Source organism: Asterias amurensis, chromosome 19 (assembly GCF_032118995.1).
Source record: "Asterias amurensis chromosome 19, ASM3211899v1".
NCBI classification, from domain to species: domain Eukaryota; kingdom Metazoa; phylum Echinodermata; class Asteroidea; order Forcipulatida; family Asteriidae; genus Asterias; species Asterias amurensis.
Window position 1 is genome coordinate 8,794,024 of NC_092666.1, and position 27,369 is coordinate 8,821,392.

The window sequence follows — 27,369 nt, forward strand, 5'->3', positions numbered from 1 at the left end:
GTTTTGTTTCTAATAATTATTTTGAGTAATTACCAATAGTGTCCACTGCCTTTAACTTTGTCCCAAGGTCATTTTTGTATACACTGACTATACCCTGACTTTTAATGAGATAGTATCGTTAATTTAGTTTAGTTAAATCACGGGGTTGGAGTCGTTGGACGAGGTTGGGTTGAATCATGGAAAAGTGTTCTTCATATTCCCCCATGGTTGAATAGAGGCTCCAGTAGCTCATCTGGGAACGAGTTAACATGTTTCCTCGGGGTTTAGTATAACAGCAATCCCTGCCCTTCCTTCATTTGGCGAGTATGGTATTATTCTCATGTAAAACAGTTGGGGCAAAGTTCAGTGTGAAATGAAACGGAACGAATATCTTTCAACAATATTAAGCTTACTTCCTTAATTTGCAATAATGCTCTAACATAATGTTCCTGTTCTGCGGCTGAAAAACAACTTATACAAGTATCGAACTAAAACTATAAACAAACTCAACCTCATCTACACACTAATACACCGATCAGTAAAGTGTTGTTGTCGTTACGTGGATTGTTCAGTCATGATTTCTTATCGTGTCCTGCTCTGTGTTTGTAGTTTACCTTGTAAGTATTATAAATAATATTTGATAATAGAAACCACGATTTTTAAACGCGGAAATGATGGTGTTTATTGTTCAGTGCAAATCGTAGGCCGTGTCTGAAACCATTGCAGCTACATCTACATGATGTCTGTTCAATTTGTATGTTCTTTGAATCTCAGTATCTGATAAGATTTTTTCTTCTTCATAAAATTAACTTGAAACAGAATAATTATTGGTTTTAAAACAAATTGTTAAGACCACATAAAACTGACACATCTAATGATGATGGTGGTAGGAAAACATCACTTGAAACAATTTTCTTTTAAATTTTTGTCTCAAATGTCATCTTTAAAGTCACCTGGGAGTGGTATTTTTTCAAAATAAAGCTTCTGTCACATTTGTGTTTTGATGAGTGGAATGTGAATAAACAGTTAACTAAGGTTTTAAAAAATTAGTTTTTAAAATTAGTTGTTAGTAAATGTTGTCGCGATTTATATGTTTAAATAATATATAAAGTTGTTTGGGGGCTGACTCCGCCTACCCCTTTTGTGACGTCAATCGAGGCAGACTTTGCCTGCAGTGCGTAGAGAGTAAACACACTTGCAAAGTACATGTACGGACCAAGTCGTGAGTTTGTAAGTTTCAAAAAAAGATTTTTTTGTTTGTCTTTTTTCCGGCAATGCCGATCAGGTGTATTGCTGCTGAATGAAAAAACAAACACTTTTTGAAACGTACCAACTCACGCCTTGGACAAACATGCACTTTGCACGTGTGTGTTTACTAAACGCATTGCAGGCAAAGTCTGCCTCGATTGACGTACGTCACAAAAGGGGTAGGCGGAGTCAGCCCCCAAACAACTTTATATATTTAAAAAAAAAAAGTTTTATTGTTCGCAAGCATAATACTCTTATGTTTGAAAGAAAAAAAAACTTATATTTCCAGGTGACTTTAATGAGAAATAAATTTTAAAAAATGTGGTTTTATTCGGTTGGATAAACTTACAACCAAGGCGCTCCGCGCCCCACCACGTGATAGTGTGCGGCATTCGATCTAGCACCAGCACTCTCCCATGCTTTATTATAGACCTGAAGAAACTTAAAATGTCTGTTGTCTTAAAAGTGTTTTTATTATCCGTTGTCCAATAGACTGTGCAAGTCTCGCACGATAGCGAAAACGAGAACTTAATTCGAAAAAAAGTATATTTTTGTACAAAACCAAATTGTATTGAAATTGTTATTTGTTAAAAGAATTCTTAACGATTATTATTTTTAACGTACTTTTTGTATAATTATTATTTTAATTCGTGTACATAATAATTGTTTTGTTTAAATTAACGTAAAAATTATACATTTATCGGGACGAGGATCGCTGTTCGACATCGACCTGGATGGTTTTTCTAATAAACCCCGTTTGTGAATCACGTCCAATTGGTGCGATCATCACATAGGTTCAGCGGTAATGGGAACGTCAATTTGGTAATATTCTTAATTGTTTAGAGTAAACCGGAAACTGGAGGTCAAGTTTTTTTCTTTAGTTTTCTTCGTTAATTTGTTGAATTGATTTTCCTTTTCTGTTTTTAATCACTTATTTTTTACATTCCCAAGAACATATTCACTTTTTAGAGTCATAACTTATGTTAAACTAAAATTATTGACAGAACAAAATCTCCCCAACGTAAAACTCCATTAGGTTGGGACCACAATGGTCCCGGAAGTTTAATTTCTCGCGAGACTTGCACAGTCTATAGACTGAAACTGTTTTTCATGCGTGAGCGTAGCGAAGTAGCATAAAAAACTAATTTAACCCAGTGAGCGTTTTTCATTTTTTATTTGCATCGATGGCGTGCAGTGTTAATCGCCTTTCCCACTAATTAAGGTGGCCGATCGATCTTAAAACTTCTACATGTTTGTCAGTTTATGTCTAGTATGTTGGATTACATAAAGTGCTTACACTGCCAGCAACTGTTTTGTTCGCAAAAAAACAATTCTGCAACGTTCATGTATAGAAATAATCATAGTTTGTTTGGATATTTGTCTACACCCACCATATTAATTTGAGCTGTAGCTAACGAATGCTTTCCTTCACAGTTAAAGCAAGCGTTAAAGGGTCTATGTAACTTTTGTAGGACAAAAAACACAATGTCCACAGATTTACACTAAACTTACACAGTTTGAAGATAATGATGGTAGAAAGCTTCCCTGAAAATATTACGTGCTGAGGTGCTGCAGTTTTTGGGAAATGAGTAAAACAATGTCATGAAAATAATGTTCGTCTCATGAGACGAAAATTATTTTAATAATTTACAAACGTATTTGCATGACATTTTTTTACTCATTTCTCAAAAACTACAGCACCTCAGTAAGTAATATTTGAAGGGAAGCTTTCCACTATCATTACCTTCAAACCCTGTAAGTTTAATGCAAATCTATGGACATTTTGAAAAGGTACCGAAATCATAGGTTACATTTTTAAAACATGACTTAACTTTTGTAATAGTTCAAATTTTAGAAGCTTATTGTTTCAGCCTCCCAATTTAAAAACCCTTCAAGTATTCAATTTATTTAAAAAAAAAAGGGTTTCAAGAAAATACACTTACTATAGTATTACTGACGTTAAAGCCATATAAAAAATAACAAACCTGTGAAAATTTAGGCTCAATCGGTCATCGGAGTCGGGAGAAAATAACGGGAAAACCCACCATTGTATCCGCATGTTTCGCCGTGTAACGACATGTGTTTAAAATAAATCCGTAATTCTCGATATGAAGAATTGATACTGTTTTACTGTTTTCTCAAAAAGTAAAGCATTTCATGGAATAATATTTTAAGAGAAGTCTTTCACCACTACCTTCTGTAAACCATGTAAGTTATTTGTAAATCTGTGAACTTTTTTTTTCTGTACCGAAAGGGTTCAATGGCTGATAACTCAATTCGTTTTCTATTATCCATCAGTGACTGTTGCTGTGTTTGTTGGACCTACTGATACGTCTGTACAACAAGGGGGAACTGCAACACTGGGATGCAGTAATGGTGACTTTGTGAGTGGGGTTAGAATATGGAGGGAAGGAACAACGACATTCGCTAATCAAGATGGTATTTTCACTGGAGATACGTTCACCAAATATCAAGACTTTCAGATTAACTCACCGACATCAACACAACTTGATCTGATCATACCCAGCGCCCAGGTTGCTCATGAAGGAACTTATACATGTGAATTGACACCAGGTTTAGGAAGTGCAGTATTCACGGTTGAAAGTAAGTGTAATCTAATTGCATTTTGATATCATCCATACATTATTAAGGGAATCAATGTGTGGTGAAGAGGTTTTCAACTAGTGGTTTAATCCCAACGAGGCCTGGTTCTTGATCATTTTACCGGGACGAAATCGAGGTAAATTATCAAGAACCAGGCCTCGGCGGGTTTAAACCATTGAAAATCGATTCAACACACTTTGATTCCCATTCATAAATACCTTTTCGGTCAAAAATATCATCACTTTTTGGTCAAAAAGTAAAATAAATGCAAAAATTATAACTGTTAAATGATTTCTTTCAACACAACACCACTCCAGCTATGAAATGGTAAAGCCCTCCGCCGCCCTCGGGTAAAAAAATCCTTATAAGTGAATGCTGTGCGCGTCGCGTGATGTGGCACAACATGCTTAAGAACAGATGCAAGGTCGCGTGTCACGCCCATGAATAAACACTTTTTACCGGTCATAAACAAAGGTTTATACACACCCACGTGACGCGCTCTCCACCAGAGGAATAGCGAAACTGTCTGAGGTATTTATGAATGTTGTTTGATGTACAATACTTTATAATAGTCAATGTGCATCAAAGAGGAGAAGAATAAAGATATAATAAAAAGTGATGCTGTGATGAGAGATCAATTGAACTGGCTATTGCCTTGCTGTAAGCTTCCTTCAATCTTCAATGGTTCGAAATCCTTATTCAGCTATAGCTAGAATGGTGCAGAAATGACGTCATAGGTAAAGTGCATAAGAAATATAAGGTGAAGTTAAGGTGGCCACAAAACAACAAGACTGACAACAATAGACGATAAACTAAGGGTGCGTACAAACTGAAGGATTCCATAGAGAGGATGTAAGCCCCACAGGGGAGCCTCATCCCTCTGATAGCTGTAGGGCAGTTTCCTTGAAGGCTGATGTGGATGGAGACATCGCAGCGGCTACTGGGAGCTGGTTCCATCGAGGGTAGAAGGAGTATTTGTATGTGTGTCTATATGGATGCGCCTGGTATGGTGAGAACTTCCAACTTGGTTTGATAACTTTTATCTTATGTCTCCATCTATCCAGTCCAGGGAAGCACTCCTATCATCACAGTGGATGGTGATAGCTCAGGTAATCCAATCATCCTGGCCGAAGATGTAGAAACCACACTGAGATGTACAGCTACAGGTTACAGACCAGCAGTGAATCTAGAATGGTACATGAACAACGAGAAGATCACAACAGGTGTTTCTGAAGATTCACCCATTAGTTCTGGAGACACATTTGAGACATCAGGTACACTGACAATGACACCAACAAAAGATGACAATGAAGCTTCTCTAGAATGCAGGACAAAAGGACAACAAGTAGTCTCAGAACAAATAGGATCACTCGCTCTCAATGTACAATGTAAGTTAAGATCATAACAGTTAATTATCAACTCATGTTGACATAAAAAGCCACAGATCTGCTCAAACATAAAAAGTGTAGCTGAGCTTAGGAAAATAATACTAAGCAGATTACAATTAACCAAATTAATGTTCTCGATATCAAGTTGCCTTTTAATTTGTTTTTAATCAAAATATTTTGGAGGACGAACATGAATAAAGCCCTACCTGCATTATCTGCAGTTATTGCAGTCTGCGGACTCGTTGAACAATTGGTTAATTAGTTAAGCAATTAGATCATGTAATTCAAGAGATATCCAGTAAAAGGAATCTTTTACTTAAGTCACTCATTAGTCGAGTTTGAATAATATTGATACTTATATTCTATGATATTCGGTATTTGTTGTTTATTCACTTTCAGTTAAACCACGGGTGACAGTGAAATACGAGTTCAGTACGACTACCATCTTGTGTTTAGCAGATGCCAATCCTGTTACTAACATCCAATATGTCATCTTTCTGAATGATACTGCACAAACACCTGGGTCGTCTTTGCCGTTCAACAATGCTGATTATGGATGCACTAGAGTCAGATGTGACGTCACTAATATCATTGGAACAGGAACAGGCAACCTGCCAGAGGATATATGCCCAGGTATGCAAACTTAGCTTTTCCTTCATGTATGGGTTCGTCCGTCAAAGAAGAGACAATTTAAATCCAATGATATCAGTATGCTTTCTTGATAACAAAAACAAGTCTCAATGATTTTGCAAATTGAGTGTTGCAGTTGGTAATGATTCCCCTATACGGAAAAGGTAAACAAATTAATATCGTAACCCATTTCGTTTTTTAGTAAGAACACTAATTTTTAAAAACATAAACATTCAATTTAAAACAGGTCTATGCATAACTGCCAGTCTCAAAGAACAGCAAAGTACATCAGTAAAATCGGTTACTTTAAAAGAACCGAACTATAAATTTTCATGTATTCTATAAAGAATTGTTGTTTGTAAAAATCAAGATGGTACATCTGAATGAAGTTTACTTACTAAATTAACACCCCCTTAAGTGATAGCTTTAGTTTAGTCGGGTTATATTACACTACATGTGCGATAAATATAGATTTTGAGCATATTTCTGTTAAATATTTTGGTACATTTGTTGTTCCTTGTTCTTACAATTTTGCGAAGCGTTATCCGTTAACTTATAACACTTAGAACAACTACTAAATGTTTTTTTGAAATATGATGAGTAAAATGCAACAAACATTTCTTAACCTTTTGTTTTTTAGACCCAGTAGCGACAACACCTGGTGTTACAACAAGTATTACCAGTCGCACTACAGGTAAGACAGATTAAGTAAATGTTGTCAAAAATTGTCATGCATTTTGTTGCTACAAGTCACACAGACATGTTTTTGCTAATTACAAATTTGCATAAAAAGAATAGTAAGAAATGAAAAATAAAAACGAAAAAATTCAGCTTGTAAAACTGGTTTACGCGACTCTCCTGAAAACCTTGCTTTGTGATTTTCACCTTGACATCTAAGAGACTGAAACTTCTACACATAAATTATATTAAATACATCTTCAAACACAGTGAGTTAAAGGGTTTCATGTCAGTCTGATTCATGTCATGGCCAAAAACTTGATCTGGCCAAAAAATGATACCTAATCACTTTAAGAACTATTACTGTTTTTAGTTCCTAATACATGTAGTTGTGTATGTGCTTCCACTGGCGTTGGTGCTATCATTGGAGCCCTTTTGGGCGGTATTGTCATCGGAGCTGTAGCTGTCATTGTCATTGTTGTCTTGATGCGACGTCATCGTGACAGATCGACGCAGCGACCAGACAAGGCTATCATAGATGGCGACGAAGGGTTAAGTTGACGTCTTTCTCTCATCCTTTCACATGAGTGAACCAAAACACACATTCCATGAGATTTATTTCCCTGTGTGGATTTGAGATTGGAAGCAGTCTCGTGAAATTCTTGTGAAATATTTTAAAATCTCATATGGGTGAAAGTACTGCCACATAGTCCACTTGTAGGGCAGCCCGTAGGGGCGTATATTCGATGATCGAAATCAGACAATTTAAAGGCACAATAAAGTTCAGAAAAGAATGTAACACTAATATGAAATAATTTTTGAGACAAGGGGAACATTTATTTATTAATAACATCACTTCTAAAACAAATTCCAGGCACTACGAGATGTCTACAGAACCGCCAAGAAATCGACAAATACCTCTTGCTGGTTCTTCGGTTAACAAGACCAATCAGCCAGGTAATCAAACAAATATAACTTTTTTTATTGAACTTGTTTTAAAACGTGGAGCTTTACAAATGGATGAATTAGTTTTTATATATATCTGATTTTTTAAATGGTTTATACAAATTTCACACTATTTATTTTCTAATAGTAAGAAAGGCTTAACAAAACAATAATGCTTATGAATAAGATTTGCAATACATTGTTGGTTACTTGTAGATGGTCCAATGAACAAGATGACCAAACCCGCTGTCTATGAAAGTATCTCAGAAAACAAAATGGCGGTTGGGTCCGAAGCGCCTAAAGATGCCACGTATGGCAATGTAGGACCCGAATTGTCATTCTCGCGAGATCTCATAGTGATCGAGAACGAGATTGGGCGAGGTGCGTTCGGGAGAGTGCTTCTTGGTACAGCGCAAGGAATTATGGGAGATGGGAATCTCACCAAGGTCGCCATTAAAACACTGAAAGGTTAGTAAAGTGACGTCATAAAGAAGATATTGAGTTCAACAATAGACGTGTTACAAGTCTTGAGTGTATTTAGACATTGGGAACCATTACACTTTGAATTTGTGTCTTTTAAACCATAACGATATGCACTTGGAATTGTTGGTTCCCCCAAGAATGTTTTATTATCCGCGAGATTTGCACATTAGACATTTGCATAGTTCAGTTTCTCACATAGCAGACATTTTAATTAAAGTACGAGAGTAGTTGTTTTCGAATAAAAACAAGAAAATGACATCCAAGTTTTACATTTTGTAGATGGTGCTGATGGACAAGCAAAGACCGGCCTCCTGCAGGAGTTGGACCTAATGAAGAAAGTGGGTTCACATCCACACGTGGTCAATCTATTGGGATACTGTGTAGAGAAAGGTAAATAACAACACATAATGACAACAGTTTGCTCCTCTCAAGTTAAATGGTTGACAAATAATAAATACTTGTTGCATTTTAACACCATCAGTTCAAAATGGCTGACTTAATACAATGGAAGCTCCATAATTATAACCTCGTTCAGTTCGAATATCACTCCTGATTAGATATATTCATTTACAGGGACGAGGTTGAAAGTGTTGCCACATGGTGGAAAAAAACCAATAAAATCTCGAATGTAATACTGACAATTTGTCTTGCGATGAATTTTATTGCTTTGTGAAATTGGGCTCTTAAGGTTTCTAAGGCTCGATGTTTGATTGCAGTTTGACTGATTCTTGTTATCCATGTTGTTTATTTCTATCATCAGATCCCATCTACGTCATCGTTGAATATCTCAGTAAAGGTGACCTTAAGAATGTTCTGATTGGATGTAGATCTGAAGATACAGGAACTGGTTACTTCAACATACATGGTATAAGTAAATCACTCTCTAAGACATTGATCAAGTTTGCCAGAGATGTGGCAAGTGGAATGGCCTTCTTGTCGTCACAAAAGGTGAGTTAATTTTGTATAATTAACTTTTACAATTATTGCGATAGGATTCTATATTATTATATTATGTGATTGTAATCAATGTGGTGATTGGTTGGTTCGGTAGAATCAGCTTTCGATCATTTTGGACATAGGTCAACAACTAATGAAATAATCTGCCAAAAATTAGTTGCGTCACACTGACGTCACTTGTTGAGTGTTGAGCCAAAAACAAACTGACAAAATGCAAAAATTGTAATGTGTTTTGAGTCATTAGTTGTAACTCTTTCTCGATCCCTCAGTGTATCCATCGTGATCTGGCTGCCCGTAACGTTCTGGTAAGTGAAGACATGGTCTGTAAGGTGGCTGACTTTGGACTGGCCCGTGACGTCATGAATGTCCGCATCTACCAGCGGGAATCAGAGGTAATCAGACAATACGATGTTTTTTTGGTTTTTTTTGATCTTCACTTTACGTGGGTTTCAAATGGAAAAGGGGAATGTTATCTTTGTCGTTTCTATACTCTGCGTTGCAGGGAGTTCTGCCCATGCGCTGGATGGCACTGGAATCCCTTCTTGATGACGTGTACACAACAGAGAGTGACGTATGGTCTTTTGGGATTCTCCTTTGGGAGATCGTTACTCTTGGTGAGATGATTATGATATAGAGGGCGAAATCAGTTAGAAATCTTCTCTGCTGTCAGTTGTGACCTTCAATTTTGAGTTTCGCTCTAGTAAACGAGAACTTATGAAAACAATATGGCGCCCATAATTGATAAAACCAACTCATATTACAGACACTGGACACAATTGGTATTAACTCAAAATAATTGTAAGCATAAACATTTACTTGATAATGAGTAATGAAGAGCTGTTGATAATGCAAAACATTGTGAGAAACGGCTTCCTCTGAAATATCGTAGTTTTTGAGAAAGAGGTAACTTCTCACTCATAATAAAATCCTTCAGCTGATGTCTTTTACCATGCATCTAAAAAGCAAACAAACTTGTGCAACAAGGGTGTTTTTTCTTCCGTCATTCTCTAGCAACTTATCAATTGAGTCTAAATTTTCACAGTTTGTTATTTTATGCGTTGTTATGTTGGGATACATCGAGTGAGAATACATCATTGGTATTTGACACCAAACGTCTGTTCTTCGGTATAATTTTTGAAAGATTCCAGTTAATCAATGTCCTACACCTCCAAATAAGTTTTACATGAATCTGCATATCTAATTGATGACAGGTGCGAGGCCCTATCGACTCATGACTGCAAAGACAATGGTTGCCCAACTCAGGGAGGGCTACCGTATGCCTAAACCAAGACACTGCAGGGAAGAGCTGTAAGTGAAAGACAAGTTTGCCATTTGAGATAAATGAGAGTGTTGTGGATTTCTTTTCTAGCATCTCTATTTTCCCTTTATATGATGATATCAGAACGATTATAGCTATGCTGGATCCTAAACTTTCTTTACATATTACGAGGAGAGCAAGACAAAAATGGGTTGAAGACTATCTTTAGTTTTTAATAATTGAACATCGATCATCAAATCTTAAAGTTCACGTGAATAAACTCAATATTCACTAGTTTTTCTAAATTTCTTTTGATGTTTATCAGATACTCCATGATGAGCAGCTGTTGGCTTCAAAATCCAAACAAGAGACCAACTTTCCGTAGTCTCTTCAAACAGTTGGAGAAGAGTTTGACAAATGAAGCGGTAATCTTATAATAGTTTTTTTCAGAGTTTATATATTTCATAGCATAATGTTGGGGAAATTTAGTGAAGGCAATGGCACTAAGAATGGCATCAGTGTTTCTCACTAACCTCCATATTAAACTGCTTTTTAGTCACAATATAGTCACTTTACACAATAACCTGCAGTATGCTGGTCTTATTTGTTGGTGTTGTTAGTTGTGCGAACCACCGTATAGTGAGCTCAAGCCACGCCCCAATACTCGACCCATTCTTATTTACGTAAAGCGGATAAACCAATCACCGATGACGTTCAACCACATGTAACTTTGTTTGTTTTATCAGACTCATGAAAAACTCGGATAATAATGCACAAAGTTATTTAGTTTAACAAGTTATGAAGTTGATTGCACCCAACGGGTCAGATGACTGAAAGTGCGCACGCGCAGTTCGTACAGGAGACAGCGCCAGTGAGCGAGTTCGTAGACTGACCACAAACTGTGACGTAGCTCTCGAATTAACCATATCGACCATGCTCCAGTGCTATAGGGTGTGTTCGTTTACCTTCCCGTGGTGACGTCAGTGCACCTCGGGCCAGCCCCAAGTGACCCAATCCACAAGTGGGGCTCTTGGGGCTGTCCCGAGGTGCACTGACGTCACCACAGGAAGGCTCACGTGGTGACGTGTCTGGGGTTTTTTCCTGGTTCGAGGACGAACGTGGGGTAATTGTGTGCCCACGTTCGTCCTGGAAAAAAAATATATCACGCAACATCGGGGCCGACACAGGGAAGCTAAACGAACGCACCCATAGTCAATCTCCCTGTGTTCTATGGTTTCTGGTAAGTCTATTCGGTGTAGTCAAGTCTAGACGCCACCCGAACTTGCTCCATGATGTGAAACTGTGTCCAGTGGGTATGAAATGCGAGATGTATAGATATTGGGATCGTTTGTTTAAAGCACCAATTCGATTTTTTTTAAATTAGATTTACCTTTTTTGTTTTTACAGGATTACATCAAACTGGGTGATCTGGACGAAAATATCTATGAGGTGACAAAGATAGGGGATGACAACGAGAAACTGTGAGAGTTTTGCTGCCAACTCTCACGAGAAAAGACAACATAACATGATGTGATATATATATTGGTCCATCCAAAATAGTCTTTCGACGCTCTGTTTATTACAGTAATAGCATTCCTATACTACAAATAATATGCAGGGTTCAAATAGAGTAGACATTACACTCTAAAAGTTCATGGTCAGAGTTGACCTGGATACGTGTCCCAACCGGTTATAAACACTAGTCATTATCAAAGGTTTAAACACCCACACGTAACGCGCTCTCCACCAATAGGAATAGCGAAACTGTCTGAGGTTATTATGAATAGAGTAGAAATTACACTCTAAAAAGTTCATGTTCAGAGTTGACCTGGTTTCGTGTCCCTTTGGGCTTGACCCAGAATGGGTCAAATTGACTCGGTATTTGTTTCAAAATTATCCAGAAATGGATCAAAATGACGCAGAATCTGAGTTAAAACCCAATATTTAAAACCACTATCGGCACCCAGAAAACGGATCAGGTCCCATGCAAATCTGGGTCATTCTGACCCAGTTTGTTTAGAGTATATACTAACATAGGTCGAAAAGATGTATATTATAGTAGTTTACGTAATGATCCCACTGTATCCAATGAAATTGTCACAGATTGTATGTTTATTCAAAAATAGTTGATAGAATTGAATCTCCTTTTTTCAACTAACTTGAGGAAAAATAGTTTTCAAAAGGTTAGTCTATAAGTAAGGCCTAGAGCTAGACGTCTGTTTATTTTTAGTATTTTTCTAGATTGTTTTACTTTATTTATTGCAACCAGAGTTATGATTTCGTTTACTTATATTTATATTTATTTCACTAACTATCAGATGTAAATCTATTTGATAAAAAACTATTTTGTTTACATTTTAATATTTCATTATCGTAAATAATGTACGAAACTTACTAAAAGCATTAAAACTCAAGAATATGTGAACATTGACCACTCCAGGCCAAAGGTCATTCTTCAGAAAACTAAACTGGTCATTATCAAAGTATCTGAAGTTTCGAAATTTTACCGGAAAAAAATACTGTATTGAATGGTATATCACAAATCCTTTCCTATCGTACTCTAATGTCAATTTCTTAGATTGAAGTTTAATATTGGTAACCAGGTACGCTCGTTGCTATGTTGGTTGCTATGTCGGTCGAGTCAAATTGCACTTTTTTGTAAGTTATAAAAAAAACGTGTTATGTGGTGTTGAGGCATTGTGTATATAGCATGGTACTTATTACAGGGAATGCTTTGTTGGTAAGCCTAAACTAGCGTTTAGAACATTGTAAAGTCATGAAGTGGTTGGAGAGACAATCAACATAATCCTGGGTACGATGGGTAGCATCGGTAGCTAGCTTTACCGGACCTGGGGTGGATTTCACAAAGAGTTAGGACTAGTCCTAACTTAGGACTCGGTCCTGGGAGATATGAAAAACATGGCTATAGTCTTAAGTTAGGACGAGTAACTCGCCATAAGTCGAGGAGAATCAACACCGGGACACACAGGGCATTCTTGCAATCTTGCATTGTCAATATTGCAACAACGTTCATGACGTTATGCTTATTATTTAACAAGTTAAAAAGTGACGTCTTACTAAGTAATACTTTACTTACTTGACGCGGGGATGTTTTTATTTAACATTTAGACTGACAGTGACAAGCATTGACAAGGCTGAGCGTTTCATTCATTTCGTGTCGCATGCAATTATGTCCTCTATGCAATACAATCCGGAGGACATTATTGCATATGCAATAATGTCCGCCGGACGGTTTTGCATATGCAATCGTTCCCGCCCGGATGCTGCTGCATAATGCAATTGTTTGTTTGTCCGTCCGGCCGGACACATTTGCATCTGCAGTTGTGTCCGCCCCCGTGCAAAGCCGTCCTTTTAAACGCCCTTGGTCGACGGAACACGTTCGCCATTTTTTTTACTAGCTATGTGCATGTCATGAATGACATGTGAAATGTTCGGCCGTTGGGTATTCGCTGCAATAACAAATACGTGAATATTCATGCTGCATATACGTATGTAGGTTAAATGCATGCACGCGCGCTTACATTGTCATGTACTTGTCCGCCGGACGGTTTTTGCATAGCCCCGGACACGATTGCATATGCAATACTGTCCGCTCCGGACACTTTTGCATATGCAATCTTGTCCGGTGCTATGCAAAAACCGTCCGGCGGACATGTTATACATGACTGTACATGTACATGTATGTGCGTGCGTAAGCGAGCGTGCATGCACTAAACCTACGTAATGTATATGCGACATGAATATTCACGTATTTTATTATTGCAGCGAACACCCAACGGCCCATTTCCCATGTCATTCATGACATGCACATAGCTTGTAAAAAAATGGCGAACGTGTTCCGTCGACCAAGGGCGTTTAATTTACTGCAAGGACGGCATTGCACGGGGCGGACACAACTGCATATGCAAATGTGTCCGGTCGGACACAATTGCATTATGCAGCAGCGTCCGGGCGGACACGATTGCATATGCAAAACCGTCTGGCGGACACTATGCATATGCAATAATGTCCTCCGGATAGTATTGCATAGAGGACATAATTGCATGCGACACCGGCAGTACCAGTTTTTAAATGTAGCCATTGTACATACACTACCCGTCAATTCAAGTGTATGTTGACACATAATGACCTTGTACATACATTAAAACTGAACTTAAAATTCAGTTGTAGGGTCACAAATATCGTCCAAAGAAATTTCAACAAATGTGTTGAACTTTCTTAACAAATAACCGAAGCTCCTTATACAGATTTCGCAAAGAGCCGAGTTGAAACACTTGCAATGAATGCAATAAGATTAGCAAAAAAAGACAGACACGGCCAGAACGAAAACAAAATAAAATTTGCAACATATTAATTTTAATATCAAAGCTGACTTTACAGAAGTTTTTAAAAATCTTTACCCAGAAAAAAGTTTCAACCTAAAAAGTTATTAATGTATTGGCAGTGATCTAAAAAATAAACCGAAAACGCTTTTTCATCTGATGTATTTTGGTGGCTCTAAGTGATATGTTTGTGTCGATCTGTAGTTTTGAAGACGAGCCTTTACGTTTTAGTGGATCGGTGGGCCGCGGGACACTCTGACCAGCAGAAAGGCCATACAGTATAACTAACCAGTATCATGGGGGGGGGGGGGGGGGAACACTCGAACTCACTCATAACCTTATTTTTAGTTTGCTTAGACCATTGACCCAAACTTTAAAGTCACCTAGAAGTGGTATTTTTTTTAAATAAAGCTTTTGTCACTAAAATATGTGTTTTTATGAGAGGAATGTGAATAAAAAGTTAACTAAGGTGTAAAAATCTTAGTTTTGATTGTATTTACAAATTTACGAGTAGGCCCCGACCCGAGAGGGCGCTGTTCGTGACGTATTTCAAGGCGCGATATTTGGAGAGAAAATTTGTAGTCGGGCCCCCGTACATTACGTCTGGGAACATGGCACATCAAAACAAATTTAGACACGATTTTACACACATACGTACATTGAAACTTGAACATGTTGAACGCCTAGTGGTTTTTACAAAAGCTAATGCTGCTATTTTTATTTAACTATGCGACTTTTTAGTGACCAAATGGGTTGTAAGATGTGGGTCTGCCTACGTATTATTATAGAAATACGGCCACGGAGCAGACTGCACGCACGCACTATGGCTGCTGTATAATGGGCGGACGGTCACATAGGACCTGCACGCACGGTGAATCGCATGCGGTACCAACAGAAAATCGTGTCACTTGGCAAAAGCTAAAAACATACCCTCAAAGTTCAAACTTACCCGGATTTTTTCACGTTTAGCAAATGCTCCTCTGAGTTCGTCACGTCTTTCAGATACCTTCTTCGACTTCCCATTAGCTAGAAAAATTGTTGGGACTGCGTCGTGTTTAAGAATGGCTCTTCTCGTCATGTCAAATGAGTTGTTCGAAGCACGACGGCTCTAAGTGTTCGCTGCAGCGCTGAAAAAGACGTCGGACCGGACCACTTTGCTCTAGTTAATCTGACTTTCGCAGCCCACAACCGCCTATACTTGGGATCTGCAGGAAACAGATGAAGACTGACCCCATCTTTAGTTGTTTTGCTGCATCCAGCAGCAATACACCTGGTCGGCATTGCCGGAAAAATGCCCAGAAAAAAACCTTTTTCGCAGCGTACAAACTCACGTCTTAGAATTACATGTACTTGTGCACGTGTGTTTATCTACGCATCGAGGGGGGTCTATGTTTGATCGAGGCAAAGTCTTCCTTTTCCTACGTCACAAAAGGGGTAGGCGTAGTCAACCCCCCCCCAAGCACTTGATTAATTTTTTTAACATATAAATCGTGACAAACAATTACTCAAAAAATTGTTTTATTGTTAATAAACATATACTCTTAAGTTTAAAAGAAAAACAATCCTATTTCCAGATGCCTTTAAAGCATGCCATGTCAAAAATAATGCAATCAGAATTTACAAACTTTGTGCTCAAGCGGTACGAATAGGCTCTATTAGTTTACCTTTTGGTTGATCGAGTTGACCTATTTCTATTCGGTTAAAGACAGTGGACACTATTGGTAATTACTCAAAATAATTACCAGCATAAAACCTCACTAGGTAACAAATAATGGGGAGAGGTTGATAGTATAAAACATTGTGAGAAACGGCTCCCTCTGAAGTGACGTAGTTTTCGAGAAAGAAGTAATTTTCCACGAATTTGATTTCGAGACCTCGAAATCAAGCACCTGGAAAGCACACAAACTTCGTGTGACAAGGGTGTTTTTTAATCCATAGTTATCTCGCAACTCCGACGACCAATTGAGCTCAAATTTTTACAGGTTTGTTATTTTATGCATGTGTTGAGATACACCAAGTGAGAAGACTGCTCTTTGACACTTACCCAAGGTGTCCTTGTCTTTAACAGCAATCTGATATGTGTTACTCACCCCGTTCCTTCCTCTATTTTGCGAAAAATATGGTCCATTATTATGTAAAATAGTGTTTGTTCATGTAGGGGCAAAGTTCAGTAAAATGAAACGGAACGAATTTGTCAATAATTCCACTCCCTTGTTTTGCAATCAGATTCCTGTTCTGCGGCTGAAAAACAAAACTTATGAATGTAAAGTATCGCAATAAATCTTGAGCAACTATAGCCTCTTAGAAAACTGGAAGGATTCCACCTCTACACTAAATACACCGACCAGTGACCAGTAAAGTGTTGTATCGTGTGGCTTGGATTACGTGGATTGTTCAGTCATGATTTCTTATCGCGTCCTGCTCTGTGTTTGTAGTTGTATACCTTGTAAGTATTATAAACAATTTGATAATGGAAACCACGATATTACATGCGGAAACGTTGACGTTTCTTGTTCATCGTAGGCCGTGTCCAACTGTTCTTGGTTATGTGTGCGTGCTCAGTAAACGTATACACAATGGAAATTTACCCGTTAAGTTTGCTGCCAATCAACGTCCCAAAGTTTCCCAATCACACGATGTTGTACAATAATCATGCTCGCTGCATGCATACGATATAACAGGCTGCAAATGACATTCTACATCGGATTAGGTATGAATTGTCTTTAAAGATGCCGTCAATCTAAAAAAATCTACAGGCCCTAACTTCAAGAAGTTATGCTAATAAATTCACCAACGATGCAATGCACAAACACTTCATAACAACGAGGGCCAATGGGGGCTAGATGATTAAACAATAACGATGTTGGTTGTTTGAGTAAAAAAAAAAGTACAATCCATGTAATTATTGTAACAAAAAAAAAGGGGGGGAACAGTGGGTATACCAAGTCAGTTTCCCTTGTGTTTGTTTTTCCTGAACGGGAAGAAAAGAGAGGGGGCGGGGTAGATTTTGTTGTATCTGTTCTAACTTGTTGTGGGTGATCGTTAATTTTGTACTATAATTGTAGGTCTCGTAAACGGTGACTTCAATGGACCAGTTGACACTACAGTTAAAGAGACTGATGATGTACTGCTCACATGCGGCTCACAGTCTGGTGTGGCAATCACCTTCGGAGCATGGTCAGACGAAGGTGGCATTTTTGCCGCAGGAGAAACCTTGCTAAAAACTACTGGCAAATATTCAAACTTTGAGCTTGTTGCTGATTATGAGACTGGTCAGTATGATCTACGCATCAACAATGCTGAGTATGAAGATGAAGGTACCTATGAATGCCAGATTGGTGCAGATCCTGCTAAATCAGCGATATTGACTGTAGAAGGTTTGTTTATCTTTTCAAATCATTTTTTTCAAAAAAAATAATTGGACATTGTGAAAAACATAGGATAGTATCAATGAAAACTATCCTATAAGAAAGTTCCTCAAAACTAACTTTCTTGATTCAATACCGTAATGTTAGCCATTGTGATCACATAGCTTTGATTTTTCGTGTGCTTTTTATGAAAGCAGTCCCAATTTCAAAATGTCTCTTGAAATATAATTTAACTTTGATAGTGGCTATTTTGCAGTAAAGTTATTCAATTTGTTTGTTTGTTTGTTTGTTTGTTTGTTTGTTTGTTTGTTTGTTTGTTTGTTTGTTTCAGCTCAAGTAACAAGTGTGACAATCACAGTAAATGGAGCATCTTGTTCACCCGTTGATGTGTTGGCTGGTGAGGAACAAACACTCGTCTGCACAGCCTTTGGTGCCAGACCACGTGTAGGAATAGACTGGACCAATGATGGGACCAGTCTCTCTGGTGATACTGAGACAGAAAGTGTCAATGGAGATAAAACTAATACTATTAGCACCCTCCTATACACTCCAACTAGGAATGATAATGGTCATCAGTTTAGATGTGTAACAACAGGACAGGAAGCTGCAATACCTCAATCACAATCAGTCACCCTCAATGTGCAGTGTAAGTCACTTTTATAGAGTAATGGCAGTTAGTAATATTGCAAGGGAATAGAGGTCGAATTAACCTTCTCGAAATCAAGCATCTGACAGCACACAACTTCGTGTGCCAAGGGTGTTTTTTCTTCTATACCTGTTTATCTAAAAATTTTGCAGGCTGTTTTCTCGGTGAATAATGACTAATTAATAAATTACTTAATTAATGAACTGGAGCATGTAATAAAAGAGATATCAATTTTAAGCACTCTAAGAGGTTATTTTCTTAAGTCACTCATCAGTTGAGTTCGAATAATATTGACAAGGATTCTGAGGCTAGTCTTTTTGTTGTTTGTTCGCTCTCAGTTGAACCACTGGTGACAATGAAATACGAGTTCAGTACGACTACCATCTTGTGTTCAGCTGATGCCAATCCAGTAACAAGCATCCAATATGTCATCTTTCTGAATGACACTGCACAAAACCCTGGACAGACCTTGCCATTCAACTATGCTGATTATGGATACTCTTGTCTTTGTTGTTTGCTCACTTTCAGTTAAACCACTGGTGACGATCAGTATGACTAACATCTTGTGTTCAGCTGATGCCAATCCAGTAACAGGCATCCAATATGTCATCTTTCTGAATGACACTGCACAAACCCCTGGACAGAGCTTGTTATTCAACAATGCTGATTATGGGTGCACTAGAGTCAGATGTGACGTCACTAATAGCGTTGGGACAGGAACAGGCTACCTGCCATACGAACTATGCCCAGGTATGCAAATAAAGCTTTTCTTTCTTGTATGGGCTCGTCCGTCAAAGAAGATAAAATTGAAATCTAGTGTCAACATGCTTTGTTGATAACAAAACATGTCTCAATGATTTTGCAAATTGAGTGTTGTAGTCGGTAATGATTACCCCAAGAAAAGGTAAACAATGATCGTAACCATTGCGTTTTTTAGTAAGAATACTAATTTAAAAAAAAAAAAATATTATACAATCAATTTGAGATAGGTTCGAAACAGCAAAGTACATCAGTAAAATTGACTACTTTAAAAGAACCGAGCTGTTAATTTTCATTTATTCAATAAGAATTGTTGTTTGTACAAATCAAAATGGTACATCTAAATAAAGTTTACTACATAGCTTAAGTTTAATCGGATTATAGTACATTACATGTGTGATAAATATAGATTTTTGAGCACATTTCTGTGAAATGTTTTGATACATTTGTTGTTCCTTATTGTTTACAATTTTGTGGAGCGTTGTCTGTTAACTTATATACACTTAGAAAACTATATATTAAATATTTTTTTTTAAATAATAATGATAAGTAAAAAAAAAAAAAGAAAATGCAAGAAACATTTATTCACCTTTTGTTTTTTAGAACCTTGGGCTACAACATATAGGCCTACTACCAGTCGCCCTACAGGTAAGACAGATTAATAAATTTTGTCATGATTTTCATTCATTTTGCACTATAAGTCACATAGACAAATTTTTGCTAACTACATACAATTATATTTGCATAAAAAGAATAGTAAGAAATGAGAAAAAAAAAATCACAAAAACTATTTCAGCATGGTTAACGCGATGTAGTAATATTTGGTTGGACTTACTCAGTTTGATGACACAAATGACTGAACAAAGACACACGTTGAAGTTAACTGAACTCGCCATGTTGGGACATGTATTATAATCAAATTACAACAGGTCAAGGGTCACTATGACGTATCGATATACTTATGCATATTCAACACGCGACTCTCCAGAAAACATTGCTTTGTGGTTTTCACCTTGTATTGACAACCAATGAGGCTGAAACTTCTACACATAAATTATATTAAGTACATCTTCAATCACAGTGAGTTAAAGAGTTTCATGTCAGTCTGATTCATGTCATGGCCAACAACTTGATCTGGCAAAAAAACATTACCAAAACACTTTAAGAACTATATATTACTGTTTCCAGTTCCTGATTGTGTGTGTGGTTCCACTGGCGTTGGTATTATCATTGGAGCCCTTTTGGGCGGTATTGTCATCGGAGCTGTGATTGTCAGTGGCACTGCTGTCTTGATGCGACGTCATTGTGACATACCGATACAAAGACCAGACAAGGCTACCATAGATGGCGACGATGGGTAAAGTTCATGTCTTTCTCTCACCCTTTCACATGAGTGAGCAAAAACACACATTCCAGATTTTTTTAACATGTGGATTTGAGATAGCAGTCTCGTGAATTCTCGTGAAATATTTAGAATTTTTTTTGATGAAAGTTTATCAATATAAACCACAAGGGAAACTGACTGGGTAAATTTGTAAATGATTTTTGGGGTTGAACAAAGAATTCGAATCCCACTCTAGTCAATTCTTTGTTCAACCCCAAAAATCAATGTCCATTTTACATAGATTTCTTTTGCATATTGGCTTCCCATGAGCTAGATTTGACACAAGTCCCAATCGCGTGCCAATCTCAGAAAACTATAGTTTTGTGACGCTCTGCATTTCCCAATCTGTTCAGCACGCGGGCCCACAGCTACAATTTGACGGCGGTATGTATGCTTAGGGACCTCCCACATGAGAACGGGACTTGAATCAAGTCTACCCATGATCGTGCACACAGTGTTCGGAATAACACAAATTAAAGGCACCACAAAGATCAGAAAAGAATGTCACACTGTTCTAGAAGAAGCCTGTCAAATTTGATTATACCTAAGGTGATAATATTCTTACTCGTGTTGATGTTCTCTCATCAGACCTAATCTTGAATTTTGTACCATTGTATTTAACTCTATTTCAGCCCATCAATCACATAGACTAGAGGGAGTTCAGTTTCGTTTTCTCAAATTTATTCACAGGACACTAAATAATGGCACTGATTATAACTTGGATTATCTTGACCTATGTAAAATGTACAGACTTCCACCCCTTAGACAGAGAAGAATTTTGAATGACTGTCTATTTCTCTACAATTCTTTCCACAATCATTTTAGCAACACTGAGTTCAATCCCTTTGGCTTACATGTTCCTAACCGTAATACTAGACAGTCTATTAAACACATCTTGTATGTGCCAAGGAATCGGGTAGATGTGACAAAGCGTGGCTTTTTGTCATGGATTTCCTCCTTAATGTATCCATGGTTCAGGTCAGGTTTTGCATGCCATATCCTCTTCCAGTAACTAATGTATACATGTATTTACAGTGTTTTATTTTATTTTAGTTTGTGTTGTTTACATCGATTTGTTTATATTTTTTGTTTATATATATATATATATTATTTTTTTTATCTTGTCTTTTTATCGTTTATTCTTTTTATAATTTAATGTAGGCTTTACAGTGTTTTGTTTTATTTTATTTGGTATTGTTTACATCGATTTGTTTATATTTTTTGTTTATATATAAATATATTTTTTTTCTTTCTTGTCTTTTTATCGTTTATTCTTTTTATAATTTAATGTAGGCTTTTGCTTTTAAAATTTATTTTAAATATATTTCACAGTCGTTCATGGTGGTCTGTTTCTGTTCCCTATTTTATTTTACTTAACCTTCAATGTATGCTTTAATTTTCATTCCTAAGATGATTCTATTTTAATTGTTAACTTTGTACATATCAGATTGTTTTTATATAGGCTATATGAATATTTCTAATTGTTTTGTATCCTTTCCTGTAATTGGCGGCTCGTTCGCTGTTGGTTTGGTCAATAAATATATATAATATATAAATTAAATTTGTGACCAAAGGAATACTTATTATCAATAACATCACTTCTAAAACAAACTCCAGGCACTACGAGATGTCTACAGAACCGTCAAGAAATCGACAAATACCTCTTGCTGGTCCTTCAGTTTATAAGATCAATCCGCCAGGTAATCGAACAAAAGTATAATACCTTTTTAATAAACTTGTTTTAAAACGTGGAACTTTCTGTTTCTGTTGTAAAAATATGGACAACTATCATTCAATAAAAAATGTATAGATTGTTTTTTATATAGAGTTCACACTATTTATTTTCTTAAGCAAGAAAGGCTTAACAAAACAATAATGCCGATATATTAATACGGTTTTCCATACATTGTTGGTTACTTGCAGATGGTCCGACGAACAAGATGACCAAACCAGCTGTCTATGAAAGTATCTCAGAAAACAAAATGGCCGCCGGGTCCAAAGCGCCTAAAGATGACACGTATGGCAATGTAGGACCCGAATTGTCATTCTCGCGAGATCTCATAGTGATCGAGAACGAGATTGGGCGAGGTGCGTTCGGGAGAGTGCTTCTCGGTACAGCGCAAGGGATTATGGGAGATGGGAATCGCACCAAGGTCGCCATTAAAACACTGAAAGGTTAGTAAAGTGACGTCATAAAGAAGATATTGAGTTCAACAATAGACGTGTTACAAGTCTTGAGTGTATTTAGACATTGGGAACCATTACACTTTGAATTTGTGTCTTTTAAACCATAACGATATGCACTTGGAATTGTTGGTTCCCCCAATAATGTTTTATTATCCGCAAGATTTGCACATTAGACATTTGCATAGTTCAGTTTCTCACATAGCAGACATTTTAATTGAAGTAGGAGAGTAGTTGTTTTCGAATAAAAATAAGAAAATGACATCCAAGGTTTACATTTTGTAGATGGTGCTGATGGACAAGCAAAGACCGGCCTCCTGCAGGAGTTGGACCTAATGAAGAAAGTGGGTTCACATCCACACGTGGTCAATCTATTGGGATACTGTGTAGAGAAAGGTAAATAACAACACATAATGACAACAGTTTGCTCCTCTAAAGTTAAATGGTTGACAAATAATAAATACTAGTAGCATTTTAACACCATCAGTTCAAAATGGCTAACTTAATACAATGGAAGCTCCATAATTATAACCTCGTTCAGTTCGAATATCACTCCTGATTAGATATATCCATTTACAGGGACGAGGTTGAAAGTGTTGCCACATGGTGGAAAAAAACCCAATAAAATCTCGAAAGTAATACTGACAATTTGTCTTGCGATAAATGTTATTGCTTTGTGAAATTGGGCCCTCAAGGTTTCTATAAGGCAGTTTGACTGATTCTTGTTATCCATGTTGTTTATTTCTATCATCAGATCCCATCTACGTCATCGTTGAATATCTCAGTAAAGGTGACCTTAAGAATGTTCTGATTGGATGTAGATCTGAAGATACTGGAACTGGTTACTTCAACATACATGGTATAAGTAAATCACTCTCTAAGACATTGATCAAGTTTGCCAGAGATGTGGCAAGTGGAATGGCCTTCTTGTCGTCACAAAAGGTGAGTTAATTTTGTATAATTAACTTTTAAAATTATTGCGATAGGACTCTATATTATAATATGTGATTTTAATCAATGTGGTGATTGGTTGGTTCGGTAGAATCAGCTTTCGATCATTTTGGACATAGGTCAACAACTAATGAAATAATCTGCCAAAAATTAGTTGCGTCACACTGACGTCACTTGTTGAGTGTTGAGCCAAAAACAAATTGACAAAATGCAAAAATTGTAATGTGTTTTGAGTCATTAGTTGTAACTCTTTCTCGATCCCTCAGTGTATCCATCGTGATCTGGCTGCCCGTAACGTTCTGGTAAGTGAAGACATGGTCTGTAAGGTGGCTGACTTTGGACTGGCCCGTGACGTCATGAATGTCCGCATCTACCAGCGGGAATCAGAGGTAATCAGACAATACGATGTTTTTTTGTTTTTTTATCTTCACTTTACGTGGGTTTCAAATGGAAAAGGGGAATGTTATCTTTGTCGTTTCTATACTCTGCGTTGCAGGGAGTTCTGCCCATGCGCTGGATGGCACTGGAATCCCTTCTTGATGACGTGTACACAACAGAGAGTGACGTATGGTCTTTTGGGATTCTCCTTTGGGAGATCGTTACTCTTGGTGAGATGATTATGATATAGAGGGCGAAATCAGTTAGAAATCTTCTCTGCTGTCAGTTGTGACCTTCAATTTTGAGTTTCGCTCTAGTAAACGAGAACTTATGAAAACAATATGGCGCCCATAATTGATAAAACCAACTCATATTACAGACACTGGACACAATTGGTATTAACTCAAAATAATTGTAAGCATAAACATTTACTTGATAATGAGTAATGGAGAGCTGTTGATAATGCAAAACATTGTGAGAAACGGCTTCCTCTGAAATATCGTAGTTTTTGAGAAAGAGGTAACTTCTCACTCATAATAAAATCCTTCAGCTGATGTCTTTTACCATGCATCTAAAAAGCAAACAAACTTGTGCAACAAGGGTGTTTTTTCTTCCGTCATTCTCTAGCAACTTATCAATTGAGTCTAAATTTTCACGCGTTGTTATGTTGGGATACATCGAGTGAGAATACATCATTGGTATTTGACACCAAACGTCTGTTCTTCGGTATAATCTTTGAAAGATTCCAGTTAATCAATGTCCTACACCTCCAAATAAGTTTTACATGAATCTGCATATCTAATTGATGACAGGTGCGAGGCCCTATCGACTCATGACTGCAAAGACAATGGTTGCCCAACTCAGGGAGGGCTACCGTATGCCTAAACCAAGACACTGCAGGGAAGAGCTGTAAGTGAAAGACAAGTTTGCCATTTGAGATAAATGAGAGTGTTGTGGATTTCTTTTCTAGCATCTCTATTTTCCCTTTATATGATGATATCAGAACGATTATAGCTATGCTGGATCCTAAACTTTCTTTACATATTACGAGGAGAGCAAAACAAAAATGGGTTGAAGATTATCTTTAGTTTTTAATAATTGAACATCGATCATCAAATCTTAAAGTTCACGTGAATAAACTCAATATTCACTAGTTTTTCTAAATTTCTTTTGATGTTTATCAGATACTCCATGATGAGCAGCTGTTGGCTTCAAAATCCAAACAAGAGACCAACTTTCCGTAGTCTCTTCAAACAGTTGGAGAAGAGTTTGACAAATGAAGCGGTAATCTTATAATAGTTTTTTTCAGAGTTTATTTATTTCATGGCATAATGTTGGGGAAATCTAAAGGTAGTGAAGGCAATGGCACCGAGAAGGGCATCAGTGTTTCTCACTAACCTCCATATTAAACTGCTTTTTAGTCACAATATAGTCACTTTACACAATAACCTGCAAAATGCTGGTCTTATTTGTTGGTGTTGTGAGTTGTGCGAACCAACGTGATGTGAGCTCAAGCCACGCCCCAATACTCGACCCATTCTTATTTACGTAATGCGGATAAACCAATCACCGATGACGTTCAACCACATGTAACTTTGTTTGTTTTATCAGACACATGAAAAACTCGGATAATAATGCACAAAGTTATTTAGTATAAAAAGTTATGAAGTTGATTGCACCCAACGGGTCAGATGACTGAAAGTGCGCACGCGCAGTTCGTACAGGAGACAGCACCAGTGAGCGAGTTCGTAGACTGACCACAAACTGTGACGTAGCTCTCGAATTAACCATATCGACCATGCTCTTGTGATAATATAGTCAATCTCCCTGTGTTCTATGGTTTCTGGTAAGTCTATTCGGTGTAGTCAAGTCTAGACGCCACCCGAACTTGCTCCACGATGTGAACCTGTTTCCATGGTGGTATGAAATGCAAGGTGTTTATATATTGGGATTCTTTGTTTAAACACCATTTCGAATTTTTTAAACTAGATTTACTGTTTTTGATTTTACAGGATTACATCAAACTGGGTGATCTGGACGAAAATATCTACGAGGTGACAAAGATAGGGGATGGCAACGAGAAACTGTGAGAGTTTGCTGCTAACTCTCACGACTCAGACATCCAAAATAGTCTTTCGACGCTCTGTTTATTACAGTAATAGCATTCCTATACTACAAATAGTTTGCAGGGTTTTTAATAGTGTGTAGAATTTACACTCTCAAAACTTGATGGTCAGAGTTGACCTGGATTCGTGTCCCTTTGGGCTTGACCCAGAATGGGTCATAGTAACTCGGTATCTGTTTCAAAATTATCCAGAAATGGATCAAAATGGCGCTGAATCTGAGTTAAACCCAATAATTATGTAAAACCACTGTCGGCACCAAGAAAACGGATCAGGTTCCATGCAAATCTGGGTCACTCTGACCCAGTTTGTTTAGAGTGTATACAAACATAGGTCAAAAAGATGTAATAGCAGTTTACCTAATGATCTTACTGTATCCAATGAAATGGTCACAGAGTGGTTGCATTGTATGTTTATTCAAAAATAAATGATAAAATTGAATCTCCTTTTTCAAAATGAAATTAACGTTAGTCTAAAATAGGACTAGGCCTAGACGTCTGTTAATTTTTAGTATTTTTCTCGATTTGTTTTTTGTATTGCAACCAGAGTTGACATTTCTTTCAGTTATACATAATAATATATACATTTTTAAAACTAACTATCAGATGTAAATTCATTTGATAATTTTTTTTTTTTTTACATTTTAATATCTATTTTTTTTATCTTGAATACGTACGAAAATTACTAAAAAGCATTACAAAATCAAGAATATGTGAGCCTTGACCCCTCAAGGCCAAAAGTCAGTGTCCAGAAAACTAAACTGGTCATTATCAAATTATCTGAAGTTTCGATATTTACCGGAAAGAAATGATCACAAATCTTTTCCTGTCGTACTCTATGTCAATTTCTTATTCTAGTATGATTGAAGTTTATTGTTTTCATGTTAATTAATTTGCAATTGTGATACTCAGCAACGTGCAGAAGACCTTCATTTGTAGTAAAAAAAAAAAAATTGAATTACAAATCAATGCACAAAAATATGAAATAGCTTGATATGAAATAGCTGATAGAATTAGCTTGCAATAATGATAATTCCTCGGACCACGCTTTCACTTCAAAATGG

General features: G+C 37.1%; 2 protein-coding genes across 2 annotated transcripts; both read left to right on the forward strand.

Moving 5' to 3' along the window:
• The first annotated feature begins 541 nt into the window (after nt 1-541).
• Nucleotides 542-13,711, forward strand: LOC139951569 (uncharacterized). Its single transcript, XM_071950518.1, has 15 exons — nt 542-596; nt 3,526-3,831; nt 4,896-5,219; nt 5,619-5,852; nt 6,490-6,543; nt 6,901-7,078; nt 7,402-7,484; nt 7,689-7,940; nt 8,235-8,345; nt 8,716-8,903; nt 9,182-9,304; nt 9,415-9,526; nt 10,124-10,220; nt 10,496-10,595; nt 11,578-13,711. The coding sequence occupies exons 1-15, from the start codon at nt 554-556 to the stop codon at nt 11,653-11,655; spliced, it is 2,283 nt and encodes a 760-aa protein (XP_071806619.1). The 5' UTR covers nt 542-553; the 3' UTR covers nt 11,656-13,711.
• Nucleotides 13,712-16,765: 3,054 nt separating this feature from the next.
• LOC139951570 (uncharacterized) lies at nt 16,766-26,924 on the forward strand. The gene is made up of 15 exons (XM_071950520.1): nt 16,766-16,959; nt 17,579-17,890; nt 18,213-18,527; nt 19,056-19,277; nt 19,890-19,934; nt 20,475-20,643; nt 22,288-22,370; nt 22,594-22,845; nt 23,140-23,250; nt 23,609-23,796; nt 24,072-24,194; nt 24,302-24,413; nt 24,996-25,092; nt 25,368-25,467; nt 26,196-26,924. Exons 1-15 carry the CDS (start codon nt 16,914-16,916, stop codon nt 26,271-26,273), a joined length of 2,253 nt encoding a protein of 750 aa, XP_071806621.1. The 5' UTR covers nt 16,766-16,913; the 3' UTR covers nt 26,274-26,924.
• Nucleotides 26,925-27,369: the final 445 nt, after the last annotated feature.